The 15944-nt window shown below is 53.9% G+C and overlaps 1 protein-coding gene across 3 annotated transcripts; it reads right to left on the reverse strand.

The window, feature by feature from the left end:
• Window positions 1-413: 413 nt before the first annotated feature.
• Adamtsl4 (ADAMTS like 4) lies at window positions 414-12364 on the reverse strand. Of its 3 annotated transcripts, none has more exons than XM_029475506.1 (18): window positions 12324-12364; window positions 9792-10007; window positions 9205-9265; window positions 8607-8944; window positions 7874-8480; window positions 7549-7651; window positions 6540-6676; window positions 5860-6064; window positions 5468-5640; window positions 5234-5345; window positions 4947-5132; window positions 4657-4786; window positions 4204-4408; window positions 3801-3977; window positions 2034-2231; window positions 1752-1931; window positions 1335-1479; window positions 414-1193 (listed from the first exon to the last, which is right to left on the reverse strand). In XM_029475506.1, exons 2-18 carry the CDS (start codon window positions 9809-9811, stop codon window positions 1057-1059), a joined length of 3114 nt encoding a protein of 1037 aa, XP_029331366.1. In that variant the 5' UTR covers window positions 9812-10007; window positions 12324-12364; the 3' UTR covers window positions 414-1056. The 3 variants fall into 3 exon arrangements, with proteins under 3 accessions (XP_029331366.1, XP_021014447.1, XP_021014448.1); XM_021158788.1 differs by lacking the exon at window positions 12324-12364 and adding an exon at window positions 12170-12266 and having other exon boundaries at window positions 9792-9889; XM_021158789.1 differs by lacking the exon at window positions 12324-12364 and adding an exon at window positions 12170-12266.
• Window positions 12365-15944: the final 3580 nt, after the last annotated feature.

Genomic DNA, 15944 nt, shown 5'->3' on the forward strand with positions numbered 1-15944 from the left:
TGGGTAAAAGAGGAGGAGGCAGGGCCAGAGCGAGAGAACCTGAAAAGCAACATGCATGCCCCACGCGCGCGCGCACACAAGCCAGCTTAGAAAAGTTCTGCTGGATTCCTAGAGACAACAGGAAGAGCCTACCCAAAAGCCCACCACAGGATCTCTGCTGGGATCCAAGCACCCATTACTGCTCCTAAACTGGGAGAAGTAGCGGCCTCTAGTGGCCAGTAAGCCATCTGCAGATCTGTTGTGGGACAGGATCTTAGGCCCTTGAGCCAGACTGCCCCAGGTCTGAAGCTCACTCCACAGCCCATGAGGACCACATCTTCCTCCCATCCCTAAATGCCGCTCCTCTTCCCACACCACATCTGGCCTCACACTGCTCGGATGGTGAGGTCCCCATGAACATAACGAAGAGCATGTTTCTTATGTCACAACCAACTTTAATAAAAAATAAATTACTTCTGGGGTGGGCATCATTTTCAGTGTGAAGTGGCGGCTGGGGCTAGGATGTCTTATGCTGACGTTTCTCCTTTTCACCCTCGACACAAGTGGCCCCTGCCCTGGAGAGGTGTGGTCCTTCCCCAGTAAGGTAGGGTGGCAGTGGCTGATCCCTGCCCCTGCTAATGAGGGAGGTAGGAATACAGAGACTGGATAAGGCAGGGATGGGAACAACAGGGTAACTTAGAAGATGTGGAGACGAGGATTGGGGCACAGACCTGGAACTTCTGGGGGACACACACGACGTAGCTGGGATTAGTGTGGAAATGTAACCTTGCTCTCCGCCTTTCTCCCCAGCCCAGAAAAGCACGAGGGATACAAGCACCGCCCACTTCCTATTCTTTCTCAAGCTGCTTTTGAGGAAGTGATAAACATACACAAGGCAGACCCCCAGGCAGGCCAGGTACACTTCTTGGGCTATCACACTGTGGGTCTTTCACCCTGGAGGATCCCTCTGGCAAGGCTGAGACCAGGTGAAAAGCCAGAGGGTACAGAGCGGGCTAGTCGGGGCTAGTCGGTGGGTGGCACAAGAAAACCACGAAGGCAGGGTCTCTGGGACCTGTTTCAAGCCGGTTCCAGCTGGGACTGCTCCAGGACATGGGCACAAGAGCGGCAGCAGGTAGTTGTGTAGTAGGGGTAGACGCAGAGCCGGGCCTGTACCACCAGGGGGCAGTGTGGAGAGCTGTCCTTGCATTGGTCATCTGAGGACAGAGGTCAATGGCACAAGACTGGACTGACATCATTCCCTCTGGGAGCGTGGTATCCATTCCCACCAGCCCTTCTCATATCTGCCCGTAGTCCAACTCCATCCCCTCTACTGGGGTGGGTGGGACGCTCTTTACCTGGTTGCTGGTTGCAGGGTTGGCTGTTGCAGGGCCGCTTCCTGGAAGGTCGCAGGTGAGGAGGGCATCGGGAGCTGAGAGTCTGGTTGCCACTCAGGCACTGGACTTCCCTCGTCTGCACGCCTCCCTGGCAGGATCGAGAACACTGGGGAGACCACAGCCATCTGATCAGATGTCTAACGTTCTCAGGGCTGCTCCCCGGGCCACCCACTTCCTCTCTGAACGACTGTGGTAGAACATTCTCCAGGGACATTATAAAATCCCAAATGGAGAGGGTCCCCCAGTCCTGCAAGTCTTTGGGAAGTGGGACAACACAAAAGGTCGACTGGGTTGTCTTGGGCCGAGAGAGGCTTGGCTGAGTGCAGGCCTCTTTGCTAGAGGCCCAAAGAGAGCAAGGCATGGGTGCCAGGCACTCACCGGACTCCAGAGAGTGGAGAACCATTTGTCCTCACAGGCCTGCCCCTGACAGGGCTGCAGGGCAGGCGGCCTGGGTAGGTGGGAACAGTTGCTGGGAGAAGTCACATTGAACTCGGCCCCCAGCTTGGACACACAGATAATGTCTCTGTGCTGTGTGCCAGACCCACACTCCGAGGAACACTGTGTAAGGGAGGGGAAGAGAGATCACTCTTAAGTTAAAAATGTGGGGGTTCACCAGGACTGGTTTCCCTCCGGTCCCGCATCTCAGGGCCCACAGCTGACCTCACTCCAGGGCCCTGTGAACCAACGCCATGTCCTCTCACAGGGCCCTAAACTGCAGGCACGCATATCCGGAGGGCGGCTTCTGAGAGGGCAGCCCTGCTCAGCGCTTCCTGCTTCCGGGTCCCCCGGAAGGGTCACCCCACTCCTAAGGCAGACCACAGTGCGTCTCTGGATTCCTGTCCCGCACTCGGCTGAGCACTGTAGGGAGGGAGAGTAGCCTGTGTGTTGGGAGGTGAGAAAGCCCTGGGGGTACCAGCCTGGGAGAGGAGATAGACAGCTGGGTTCTAGTCTGTTCTTGAACTTGGTGTAAAGCTGAGATACTTAAATTTCTGACCCTCTTGCTTCTACCTCTTGGGTGCTGGGGTTAAGACTGTGTGTCATACACCTGGTTTATGTGACACTGGGGAGCAAAAGTTGGGCCACATGCATGCCAGCTTTGCAAACACTGCCAACTGAGCTACACCATATCTTATTTATTTATTTATTTGAGTGAAACCTATTGTTTCTGTATGTACAATTCGTTTAAAGACAGGGTCTCTCTATGTAGCTCTAGTCATCCTGGAGCTGGCTGTATGGACCAGGCTGGCCTCAGACTCAAGAGAGACCCTCCTGTTTCTGCCTCCGTAGTGAAATTAAAGGTGTGTGCTTTCGAGTCCAGCCTGCGTGTGAGTGCAGGGGCCCAAGGGCAGGTTCTCTCTTTCCACCATGGGATCCAGGGCCTCACTCAGATTGTCGTCGGGTCTACCACACAAGGAGTTTCACCTACTGAGCCATCTGGCCAGTCCCCTGCTGCGTTTTACTTTGCTGTTTTGTGTGTATGTGTCTGTGTATACCACATATGCCCACAGAGGCCAGAAGAGGATACCAGATCTCCTGGAACTGGAGTTAGCAGTGATTGTAAGCCACTTGATGTGGGTACTGAGAACTGAACCCAGGTCCTCTAGGAAAACAAAAATGCCCATAACTACTGAGCTATCTCTCCAGCACATTTTTTCTTTTTTGTCTGGTTGGTTGGTTGGTTGGTTGGTTGGTTGGTTGGATTTTTGTTGGTCGTGGTTTTTTGAGGCAGGGTAGCCCTGGCTAGCCTAGAATTCAAACTCACAGAGAGTTCTCCTGCCTTATCTGGGATGAAAAGTACTGCCGTATCCAGTTTGCATCTGTTTGTTTGTTTATTTGTTTAAAAAAGACAGATTGAGCTGGGCAGCGGTGGCACATGCCTTTAATCCCAGCACTTGGAAGGCAGAGGCAGGCGGATTTCTGAGTTCAAGGCCAGCCTGGTCTACAAAGTGAGTTCGAGGACAGCCAGGGCTATACAGAGAAACCCTGTCTCGAAAAACAAAAAACAAACAAACAAACAAACAAAAAGACAGATTGAGGGGGGAAAGGGGTGGTAGCACACACCTTTAGTCCCAGCACTTGCTAGGCAGAGGGAGGTATATCTCTGTGAGTTTGAGGCTAGCCTGGTCTATAGAGCTAGTTCTAGGACAGCCATGTTTCACAAAGAAATCCTGTCTCAAAAAAACCAAAACAGAACAAAAAAGTTCTACTGCTGCTCGTATGACCTGGAACTCACTATGTAGCCCAGGCTGGCCCAGCCTCCCAAGTACTAAAATGATGGGTGTGAATGTAAGTTTTTCCCATTTAACTCTGAATTCCTAGGCTAGGTCAAGAACAAAGTTTATCAAGGCTGTGTTGGACAGGGTGTGACAGCCTGGCCTGGGGTACAGTCACCAGGGAAGGCAGATTTGCCAGGAGTGTAGGACCCACCTTGGAACTCCAGTCACTGTAGAACCAGGCTGTGGTGCAGGGGCCCATGTCACAGGCCTCTCTGCTCGGGGGCGGCGGGGGCCCGGAAGCACACTCCTGCTTGTTCACCTCATCACCATTACTGCCAACACACCGTACTTGCCGGCTCCTCTGACCACGACCGCAGCGCACAGAGCACTGAAGGATGAGAGACCCGAGGCTGGGCGTCAGCCATCTTCCAGCCTTGCTTCTACAGAACCAGAGTTTTACAGACTGGGAGAGCTGAGCAAGGGCCTCCAGGCTGCCAATCCTGGTGCGTCTGTCTGATACTAGGTTCCATAGAGGTCTTGTTTGTAAAGTTTCTGATGACAAAGAAGAAAAGGTGGAAATTCTTTGGAGCCTACTTCTCAAGGGTCCTCCTCACCTGGCTCCAGGGGGAGCTAATCTCCCAGTGGCCACAGAGGTGCAGCTGACAAGACTGGGTGATATTGGGCCGGGGGAGATGTCCACAGCGCTCTGGAGGTACCGAGGAGCCACCACCTCCAAATTCCTGTCTGCAGAGTAGCTGGCGGTGCTGGGTGCCAGGGCCACAGGATCGGCTGCAGGATGTCCACTCGCCAGCCTCCCAGCTGTGGGTGAGGGAGAGGGAAAGATGGGTGGAGACGTGTGGGGGTGTGACAGACTGGGACCCGCATAGGAGAGGAGTCATATTTCACACTTGGCATCTGCATTTCTAGCTGGGAAGGAGGCTGCCACGGTTTCCTTACTGTCTACGGGGCGTGAACCTTTCTAATCTACTCTTCCTGCACCCAGGTGCTGTAAGAACCGAGGGCAGGGAGCAAGGGCGGGGCCAGCCCTCCCTGTGGGCCGTACTCACTATGGAGGACACGGGGGTCCATGGCAGGGTTCAGGGGAAGCTGGGGGTCTGGCCCCCACAGCACAGCTCTGTTCATCCAACTCCTCTCCTGACTCACGGGAAATGCAGAGGAAAATGGGGTGCCAAACACCTGAAGGGAGTAAGAGGGCAGCCAGGGGAGGCAGGAAGGCTCAGAGCCCCGTTTCAATGAAGTCCCAGACATAGGGTCCAATGTAGACCCGTGGTCCAGGATACAGAATCTGTATAGATAAATAGAGAACAGGGATTTGGGCTGAGGTGTGGAACCTCACCTTTGCCACAGGATGCTGAACACTCAGAGTGCCCCACTTGTTTCCAGTATCCAGCAGAAGACCCCATGGCTGTCCTGACACGAGTCGGAGGAGGCACTTGGGGAATCCGCACCTGACGCTGGAGGGTGCCTGGTGCCCGGACTGGGCGGGGGGCTGAGGGGAGTAGGGGCTCCCCCCTCAGCATCTCTGCAGGGAAGTCCAGGGACCAGATTAGATGCCTCCCTGCTACCCTGGAGCTCCGTCCTTGCCTCACCCTCCTCTTCTGGGTCTGGGGATCCTAGTTTTACCAGGCTGAGGCTGAAGGGCTGGAGGCTTTGTGGAAGGACTCTCTAGGACTGCAGGAGGGGAAGAGATGACATACTGATAAAAAACACCTGGGTTGTCCTCTTGAAAGATCATCTGAAGGGAAGATCATAATGGTTTGGGGTAACAAGAAGGGCATACGCTAGACTAGATCTACACTCCTCTGCCCTAAGGGCCCTCCCTCCCTCCCTAAGGATTTAGCACCTGCCCCAGCTCACATAGACGTCCACAGGCTGAGTGGTAGGGCCTTCTGCTGACAGACTCTCCCCCTTGCCTTCTTCCCGTGGAGGACGGTTATACTGGAAGACAGTCCCGATGGCTGTATAGGACCCTGGAGGATCCACAGCCCAGTTCCCATTGATAATGGAGCGGCCCCCAGGCCCTCGGAGTGCTGAAAGACAGATGTCTGAGCTGAGTGATAGTGGTACCCTCTTCTGAAGCCTTTGTGCCCAAAGACCTCGACCATCCACCCTCCTCACCCTCCATCCGGCTTAGGAGAAGGCTCCAGCCTCTTCCTGTTTTGCCTTTCGTTTGGCTGAAGAGGGTGTGTAGTAGGCAGATCAAAGAAAAAGGATAGACTGGGGCTTAGGACCGAGGTCCTCTTTCTCACCGAGGTAATTGGAACTGGGTCGCAACTGGGAAATGTGAAGGTGGGAGGCCCCGGCCGGGATCCACAGGATCTTCTGATAGCCCAAGGGGCCCCCTCGGTCAGTGAGATTCCCCGAAACCAGGCGGCAGGTAGAACCATCACCCCCACAGACTCCGCAGCCATCCGGACGCCTGCCAGAGCCAAGGACCCCATCACAGCCAGGGCTCTGGGGAGAGTGAGGTGAGGCAGGGGCCACACAGACGCCAGGCATCCCTCACACCTGGCTCCGCTCCACCCAGGGCCCTCAGCTCACCCCTGCCTGCCACCCTCTTTGTGCTTCAAGTCAGTAGTCTCTGAACTCCTTCCTCTCCACTACGTCTGGAGGAGCTTTAGCCAAGTCTGGTGGGATCCTGTCTACAACTCACCCTTACTGGGCAGCAGAAACTTTCCCTTTGGCCACCTCAGTCTGGTGTTTTCACTCTTGTGGCAATTAAACGAGTGTGTGTGTATGTGTGTGTATGTGTATGTGTGTGTATATGTGTGTGTGTATGTGTGTGTGTGTATGTGTGTGTGTATGTGTGTGTGTGTATGTGTGTGTGTATGTGTGTGTATGTGTGTGTGTGTGTATGTGTGTGTCTGTGTATGTGTGTGTGTGTGTGTGTAGGTGCACATGTACAAACCAACACCCTGCCCTCCCTCACCAGGCAGCGTCCAGCCACACAGATGTCTAGGGATCCAGGCTGACACAGGGTTCCATCCTGCACCTTTTCAGTGTGCCGGACATAGAATCGGAAGCCACGGGGGCGGCAGTTCAGTTCACAGCGCTGGGAGCCCTGAACTATAGGAGGAGACACAGGCTAGTTAGCTGGGTTCCCTTGAGGAAGACGCCCCCCAGAGCCCTGACAGCCTTTACATATGGGGCAGCTTCCCACGCTTATGATTTTATGTCTTATGTTTTTGTTATGCTATGTGGTTTAAGAATTTGACTGATGCCGGGTGTGGTGTGCACGCCTTTAATCCCAGCACTTGGGAGGCAGAGGCAGGCAGATTTCTGAGTTCGAGGCCAGCCTGGTCTACAGAGTGAGTTCCAGGACAGCCAGGGCTACACAGAGAAACCCTGTCTCGGAAGAAAAAAAAAAAAAAAGAATTTGACTGATTCTCCCATTTCGTCCTCCTAAAAAAGGATAAGTTTGGCAGCTGGACATCAAAGATTTTTGTTGTTTTGTATAGGATTGGGGTGTTCAGGTGGGAGAAAGAGGTCATCTTGCAGGAGCAGATTCTGGAGATCAAACTCAGGTCACCAGGCTTGAGACAAGCTTCCTTACCCACTGAGCCAAGCCTACCATTCCTCAAAAGGGTTTCTGACACGTATGATCATGAGTTCATAGCTCATGAAGGTTTGTCTTGGTGTGGAGTTGGCATAGCCACAAGTCCCAGTGGATAGTAACTTGGGAGCAACAGTGTCCTGCTGGAACCAGTGAACAGGTCACAGTCACGCCCCCTGCCGGAAAGAGCCTCTCTAGACAGCTCCCTCTCCCAGCCTGCTTCCAGTCCTGACCATCCACCCATCACTTCCCGAAAACCCCTCCCTTCCTTAGATCTGGGCTAAGTGTCTGGTGTGACCTGAAAAGTAAGACAACAGAAGGGTGAGAGGGGCCACCCAAACCTGAGTCGGTCCTTGGGGGGGGGGGGACAGGCTAGAAACCGCACCTTCAGTGAAGGGCTCCCACTGGTACAGCTGGCCCATGAATTCCTGGGAGTCAAAGGCGGCACACTGTAGGGCCCTGGGGTCTGGCTGCTCAGGGGGGCAAGGCTGAGAAGACAGATACACAGGAGTCAGAGCTGCAGGAGAAATCTGGGATGTGGGCCACAGCCAGACTAGGATTTGGGAACTGGTCGGTCAGCTCCATAGAAGAACATCAAGGCTCCCGCCCTGAAGTCAGAACCTCCATCCTCCAGTCCTGGTCTGGCAAGATGAGGACCCAGGTCAGGGAACAGTGAACGCCTAGGCCACAAAACCGGGAGAAGAACTCACCTCCTGGCTGCAGGCTCGCATCTGTTCACTTTCCCCAGAACAGTTTGGAGCAGGGCTACTGGGAGCAAAGACGCTCCAGAGTGGGCTGGAGTCTCTTGTCAGGGGCAGCCAGCCATCTGGGGACCTGTGAGGACCTGGAGGTCTCCAGTGCCTCCTGCTCTGCTGGCTCCGGGAGACAGGAGAGAAACGAGGTGGGTGTCGCTCTGCTCCCTGGGGACTGCTCCAACTTCCGGGGGAAGGTGGCATTCCTGGCCCAAGGGATCCCTGGAAAGACCTACTGTCTCCAAAGGAGGAGGTAGGTGCAGGGACCCCTGTGTAGGAAGGAGCAGAACTAGTTCTGGGGAGCACTTCTGTCTGAGCACTTCCAGACCTTGGAGTTTCAGCTGAGTGAGAATGGGGTTCAGGGGGCTGCATGTGAGGGCCGTGCTTTTCAGAGGCCAGCTCTGTGCTTGGAGGCTGGGATGGAACCATCGTCCCTTCCCCTGTAGAAGACTTCTTGGGTTGCCCGGGTCTGTGAGGATGCCTGCGGCTCCGGTGCAGAGGCAAGGCAAAAGGCACTCTCCCATAACCGAACATCCCCGGCTTGATGGGGTCTCGAACCCGGAACCTAGGAGGATGTGTAGACTTAGTCATCTCTTAGCCTGTCTCCCTAGTCTGCTTCCTGAAAGACTGGCCTGCAGCGCGGAAGCGCCTTTCCATTACCCCCTGTTCTGCTCTGCCCTCAGAGCCTCACCTCTGGGCCCCTTGAGGCTCCTGGGTCTCCTCTCTCCCCACTTGAGAAGCAGGAGCTCGAAGAGGGCCACCCCTTCCCCGAAGCTGTGGCCTATACAGAGACTGGGGATCCCGTGGAGTCTGGGGTCTGGAGCCCTGGCCCCGGGGCCGGTGGGCTTCTGGATGTCTTGGGGGTCGGGGAGGGAGGGGCAGGGCTGAGTGCAGTTCACATGTTCGGCTCCTGCGCTGCACCCCCACCCCACAGGGCTGGGAGCAGGAAGCCCATCGACCCCAAGGTCCCCAGAGGCCCTCAGAGACCTGGCCCTCCTCTGATGGCAGCTGATGAGAAGGTCCAAACAGCTACAGAGGGGAGAAGGTCAGAATTAGTGTCTCAAGGTTCAAGGGTTATTCGTTGTCCAAGGTCACATTTACAGGTAGGGCCAAACTCCAGCCTTTTCTAAGTTATTAGACTAAGAGAGGGAGTCAGTCTGGGTGGGCCAAACCTGATACAAGGGGCCGAAGTCTCCCAGTGGGAATGTGAAGCCACCCTACAGGGGAGGCCAGGGCACAGTGGAGGGACCCTGGGCAGGGTAGCAGTGGCTCACTTGTCCCGGGCTCACCTCCTGATCCTGGCAGAGCTGAGGGAGAGGCAGGAGCAGCAGCATTATACACAGCCAGAGCCTGCACACCGAGGGGGTGGGGGACATCAGAGAGAGCCAGAGGTGTTACGACATTGCCTGCCCCCACCCAGGCTCTCCACATCCTGGTTGCCAGCTTCTCAGGAAGCAGACGTCCCTTGTCACTTGCCAGACCCCTTCCAACAGTCCACAGTCCCTTCCTGTGTGCTTTCCCTCTCTCTCTCTCTCTCTCTCTCTCTCTCTCTCTCTCTCTCTCNNCTCTCTCTCTCTCTCTCTCTCTCTCTCTCTCTCTCTCTCTCTCTCTCTCTCTCTCTCTCTCTCTCGTGTGTCCTGTGTGTGTGTGTGTGTGTGTGTGTGTGTGTGTGTACGTGTGTTGAGACAGGGTTTCTCTGTGTAACAGTTCTGATTTCTGAATGTCCTGGAACTCACTCTGTAGGCCAGGTTGGCCTCAAACTCACAGGCATCCACCTGCCTCTGCTTGAGTTACAGGTGTGCACCTCACTCTCCGCCCCTTCCCTGCCCTAACGGAGACAGAGCTGGTCCTTTCCACTGCTACCCCTCTTTCTTACCTGCCCAGCCAAGACTCCATTGCTCTTCCCGTGACTGCCCCTGGGCTGGGAAGCAGGGGACAGGGTCGCTACTCTGGCATCGGGGCTCGGAGGGTGCTCTGAGGAGGGAGGAGCATGGCGTTACCCCTCCAGCTATCTGGGGGGACTGAAGGGCTGTCTCAGCACAACACCAACAGCCTGGAGGGGTGGGGGAGGAACGGTCCACCCCTTTAGGACCTAAGGGTGGGAGCAAGAAGGGACGTTGTCTTTGTCATCTGCTAGAGGGTGGGGGTCTGACCTCAGCCTCTCAGTTCAGTTTAATCTCCTCCCTATGGCCCAAGATGGACTTAGCTCCTCTGGAGGCTGAGTGGGGGTTGTGCATAGGCAGCTTGGGCCAGAGCTTCTTTCTCCTAGAGCTCTAGGGCCTAGAGGAGGCAGGCTATGCCAGTCACCCATGAGGGGCCAGCCAGAGGCCTCCTGGTACCAGGGGTGGGGTCACAAGCCTTAATCCCACAGTTGGGATGGAGTTCAAGGGGTTCAGCCTGGGTGATATGGGACCTCTATCTCAAAACAAACAAACAAACAAACAACAAAAAAGGAAAACCAACCTCCTCCCCCTGACAGAACCCAAGAGCATTTGTTTCTTTTCCTTTAACTAAGCTCCTTATGGAGGACCAGGCTCATATGGGCTGCCCCGGGCATTTTTTTTGTCCAAGGGATAAACTAAATGGGTTAATGGCTTCATCTCCTGAGAAGAGGCAGTGACTTATCCTCCCCATGAGTGCCAGCATCCACAAGGCACTGGCTCAGGGTGACTTAGCTCATGTACAACTAGTTTTCTGCTTTTTTTTTTTTTTTCCTTACAATGCTCAGCCAAACTGGGACACCTAAGAAGGAGAGATGTAGCCATAGCAGCCCATGCTTGCCAGGCTCTCCCTCCCGTATCCCTGGAAAGTCCACCCTTAAGTCTAGCTGTAAACAGTGGGTAGCAGGGGTCTTCATACCTGTCCTCAAATCTTGTCCCTCCCTACCCCCATCCTCTAATCCCTGCCTGCTCTTTGAGGCCCCGCCTACCCACATCCTCATCCCATCTAAGTTCTGCTTTCCAGGAAAAACACTGTTTCTGCGCCTTTGAATGGCACCATGAGAATCCAAGGATCGCTGGCCAAAGTAGGCCAGCTCAGGGCATGCAAAGGACGGGGGGTGGGGGTGGGGGAGGCAAAGCTAGGTCCTGCTCCCCCTCCCTGGGACCCCAGGGCTTGGGAATTTGAGGAGACCAAATGGGCTGAGCTGAGTTCTTGGAGCTAGGGAGGAGGTAAAAGGCACCATGTCCTTCTTCCCCTGGTTGGGCCAGCCACTGAGTCCACGACTTCCCTGATGGACGAGTGGCCGTGTTCAACCCACTCATCAGCCCTCTGCTTGCCCAGTGAGGCTGGAAGGACAGGGGTAAAAGGGTGATGGACACAACCTGTCTGATGCTGGTCCCCTCTCCACCTCCCTCGGCGCCTCTCTGCTCCTCCAGTCTGTCCCTGATACCTCTCCATGGTCTACCCAGTACACATAATCCTGTCCTGAGCTGGTTTTGGCAGCTCTCTGGAGAAGTGAGGGGTGGGGGGTGACGAGAACTCCTGGGGCCAGGGCCAGGGCCAGTCCTGGCTCCCTCTCTGGAAAAGTCCACCCCACCCTCCCCTGAACAGGGGAGCAGGAGCCGACACCCCCCCCCCACACACACACCGCACAAATGTATGTTTGTCCTTTCTCCACGCCCAGGGTGAGGAAGACAGGTTGGAAGTGGGCATCCTGAAGTCACGGTGGACCCTGGCTGAGCACAAACCTATGCTGCTCCTGGTCACACCCCCTTGTGGGCCAGTGACACCAAGGAAAGTGACTTGCAGGGAGCTAACCCCTTCACCCCAGGCTCACCTCAAGCAAATTAGCCAATGCGGAGTGGACGGGTGGAGGGAGAGTTAGTAAGGGCTGGGCTAGCAGAGGAGAGATGCTGTCCTGTCAGAATGCCAGGGTTTTCACGGCATCCCGCCCCCCCCCCAACCCATCCCAACAGGTGTCTTTTCCCTCAACCTCTCACAACAGATTGAGTTGTGCAAAGAGCACTCATCCGCATCCCTCCCGGACACCCTATCCCTGCCTTCCCAGAGTACTGGCGTCTGGTCGCATCTTCCCGAAGCCCCTCAGGGAAGAGCCGGCTGCGCCGGCGTGCAGGGAGGTCCCGGGTATGTTTTCCAATTTCACTATGTGACTTAATAGGAATCTTGGCACAAGCCCTCGCCCGGGTGATGGGACTCGGAGTCCCAGGGACCAGACCCCCTCCCCAGGAATTCGCCTTAGGGTCCGCTGTTCTGAGACAGTCAGAGCCCAGGCGGGGGTCGGGGAGGTTCTACCTTCTCTGCGCCCGCTCTCTCCAGCTGCCTCCGGTAGCGGCCACCGCGGCCCGGAGCCCCGGGACAGCACCGCCCGCGGCAGGCTCCGCCCCACGCCACCCGTGCCCCGCCCGCCACGCGCCGGCCTCAACCACCCACCCCGGGTGCCCCTTACAGCTAAAGATCTTGCAGCCACGCTACGGACACGATTCCCGCGCCCGCCCCGGGGCTCGGGACCCCACCAACTCTGGCAGGCTCCTTTGGGCGGAGCCTGTCCTCGAAGAACCTGGGCTAGCCCCGAACCAGCAAGGGGATTTGCAAACTAGACCCATGTAGCTCTGCGCAAACTCAGATCTGCCCAAGCCAAGGCCCTCTCCTCCACGCAGCCAAAGCCATCGCCTCCGCTTTTTCCAATACTGGGCAGTGAACCATGTGGCTCTGATGGCCAGGGACGTCTTTGAGCCTCGGTTTCTTCATCCATAAAATTTTACACCCTGGAGCTTAGCGGGAGGAATGCATGCTGAATTATGAGTCAGACAAAATTTGGATTTGAATTTCAGCTTGAGCATTTGCCAGCTCTGTGGTCTTTCATAAGCACTTCAACTTCAATGCGGCAATGTCGTCTGTAGAATGGGAGAATCTGATGTGTATATTAGGCTTGGAGATGTTTATCCATCTCCATGTGGAAGAATGACTGAGGAGGGGTGGGGAAGGGATGAAAACAGCTTTCGGTTTTTATGCTTTTTATTCTATTTATATGTCTTTTAATGGATTGTTGGTTTGTTGTTTGTCTTTGAGGCAGGGTCTCTGTAGCCCTGTCTGGCTTGAACTGTGTAGACCAGGCCAGCCTTCAACTCATGGAGATCCACCTGCTATTCCTTACTGCAGTGTTGGGATTAAAGGTGGGATTAAAGGCCTGCCTATGCCGTGCCTGTCCAATCTCGTAACTTCTTTGAAAAACAAAACGTGTAGGTTGTTCGATGCTAGACTGGTCTTCAGGGTGAATTCCAGCTGAGGCTGGGCATGGGGGGAGGGGAGAATATATAGGGAATGGTAGTGCATGTTTAGCACTTGGGAGGCTCAGGCAAGAGAGCAGAACCACTAGTTCAAGACCAGCTTGGGAAATCCAGCAAGTTCTAGGGCAAGCTGGGCTACAGAGTGAGACCACCCCAGTTTCAACAATGAAATACCAGAGCAAGGTTAGAGAGATGGCTCAGCCATTGAAGGCCAGGCTCACCACCAATGTCAAGACACTCAAATACAGAAGTTGTAGCAACGTTGTCTTGCAACCCATAAAACAACAGAGGCCCCTGGTGCCCCCGGCTAATGTTTCCTAGTTTCTTGGCTATATCTTACACTTTGTGCTCAAGGGCACAGAAGCTAGTTTAAGTCCTTAAGGCTCCAAGTCTAGTTTGAACAGATCCTGCCAGTGAGAAATGACCACTTTGGAGCTGACATGTTAACTGTGGAAGCAGGGTCTATCCCAAGGCAGTGGGTGTGTATATAAAGCAGCCCTATGTCTTGGGGTGTAATAATGCGCTGAAGCAGAGCTTTGCATGCAGGATGCTCTGGGTTCTGTTCCCAGCCATTCCCAGCACTGATCAAGGCAGAAAGGTATTATTTGTTACTTAGACAAGGTCCTGCCACGGTAGGGCAGGTTGACAGGAAACTTGCTATGGAGCCAAGCTGACCCCAAATTTCAACTTCTCTTGCTTAGCCCGAGTCTGGAATACAGTATTGGGATGATCCAGATTTTAACTTTATTTGAAATTTAACATGCACTTTTTTTTGGTTTCTCAGCAAATCCTCCCACTCTCTTAGGACAAGCTCCTCCACAAGGGGTCTCTCCTTAACCCTCCTCAGTTCCTGTGTCTGTTCCTGAAGAGCCTGGGAAAGCAATGGGTTAATGCCCCTCTCTGGAGGTGTGGCGTCCCTAAGGACTGCTGTGGACACACAGTCCCAACCCGTGGTGTATTTATAGATAGAGCTGTCTTCTCAGGGAAAGCCCCTTCACTCAGGCCGGGCACAAGGGCGAATGATCAAAGGCAGTCCGCCTGCCTCGTGGGGGAGGGAAGAGGTTTTTAAGCCAGGCAGCTTTCAGTGCTGACCCCTGTTATCAGCAGCCCCTTACCTATAAGGACACCGGCTGCAGGACAGCGTGGGTTCTACCTCCTTGAGGAGGGAAGGCAGGGGAGGATGGGAGGAGGGAGTGGGAGGAGGGAGTAGGAAGATGGGAGGAGGGAGGGGAAGGGTGGGAGGAGGGAAGGGCTGCCTTTGACATTTGTGACTGCTGAGAGCTGAATACTCCTGTCCATTAAAAAATGGCTGTGTACCAAAGAGCTGTCAACCCCCCTGGACTTGGTGGTCCAGGGAACTTTGTGATGACTCAGCAACTTGAGAAGAGTAAGTTTAAATTTGTGGATCCTGTCTCATACATAAAAAAGGCTTTTGTTTTGTTTTGCTTTGCTTTTTTATAGAAAGATTATATAAAAACCTGGGCCTAGTGCTTCATACCTGCTATCCCAGTATTTGATAGCCTGAGGCAAGAGGATTGCTCTAAGGCCAGCCTAGGCTACAGAGTGAGTTCCAGACCAACCTGGGTTAGAGTGAGACTCTATCTTTAAAGAACAAGCTATGAAGTAGCTTCATGAAGATTATTCAAGAAATAGATGATGTGGGCTGGTGAGATGGCTCAGTGGGTAAGAGCACCCAACTGCTCTTCCGAAGGTCCGGAGTTCAAATCCCAGCAACCACATGGTGGCTCACAACCATCTGTAACAAGATCTGACTCCCTCTTCTGGAGTGTCTGAAGACAGCTACAGTGTACTTACATATAATAAATAAATAAATCTTTAAAAAAAAAAGGAAATAGATGATGTCCACTCAAAAGCATCTCTAGGGAAGGAGCAAATTGAAGACAAAGGGTGCTGACCGATCTGGGTGTGGTGCTGCATACCTGTAATCCCAGCACTTGGAAATTGGAGGCAGGGAGATCAGACTATATAATATAGCCAGCCAGCCAAGGCTATTTTATTCCATAAGGCCAAACAGACAACAAGACCCTACTGATCAGACTCTGCTCAAAACAGAATGTCCCACTTTGCTAGCTAGCTTTCAGAAGGTGCAGTGTAGGCTGGGCACCGCGACACTTCCTACCTTGATGATAATGGACTGAACTTCTGAACTCGTAAGCCAGCCCTAGTTAAATATTGTCCTTTATAAGAGTTGCCTTGGAGCCAGGCTTGGTGGCACATGCCTTTAATCTCAGCACTCAGGAGGCAGAGGAAGGCGGATTTCTGAGTTCGAGGCCAGCCTGGTCTACAAAGTGAGTTCCAGGACAGCCAGGGCTATACAGAGAAACCCTGTCTCAAAAAAAAACAAAACAAAACAAAACAACAACAACAACAACAACAAAAAAGAGTTGCCTTGGTCATGGTGTCTCATCACAGCAGTGGATACCCTAAGAAAGAAGTTGGTACCAGGAGTGGGGAACCTTGTGAGTGCTCAGCATGGCTACGTATACAAGATCAAGCCCTCCAAAATTCTGCTATAGATGGTGTGTGTGTGTGTGTGTGTGTGTGTGTGTGTGTGTGTGTGTGTGAAATTTAATTCCAGAACCCTGGAGGCAGAAGCAGGAAGATCTGAGTTAAAGGTTAGCCTAATCTACATACAGATGGAGTTCCAAGACAGCCAGGGCTACAGAAAGAAACCCTGTCTTGAAGAAAAATTAGAAAGAAAGAAAGAAAGAAAGAAAGAAAGAGAGAGAGAGAGAGAGAGAGAGAGAGAGAGAGAGAGA

This window comes from Mus caroli, chromosome 3, assembly GCF_900094665.2.
Source record: "Mus caroli chromosome 3, CAROLI_EIJ_v1.1, whole genome shotgun sequence".
NCBI lineage: Eukaryota > Metazoa > Chordata > Mammalia > Rodentia > Muridae > Mus > Mus caroli.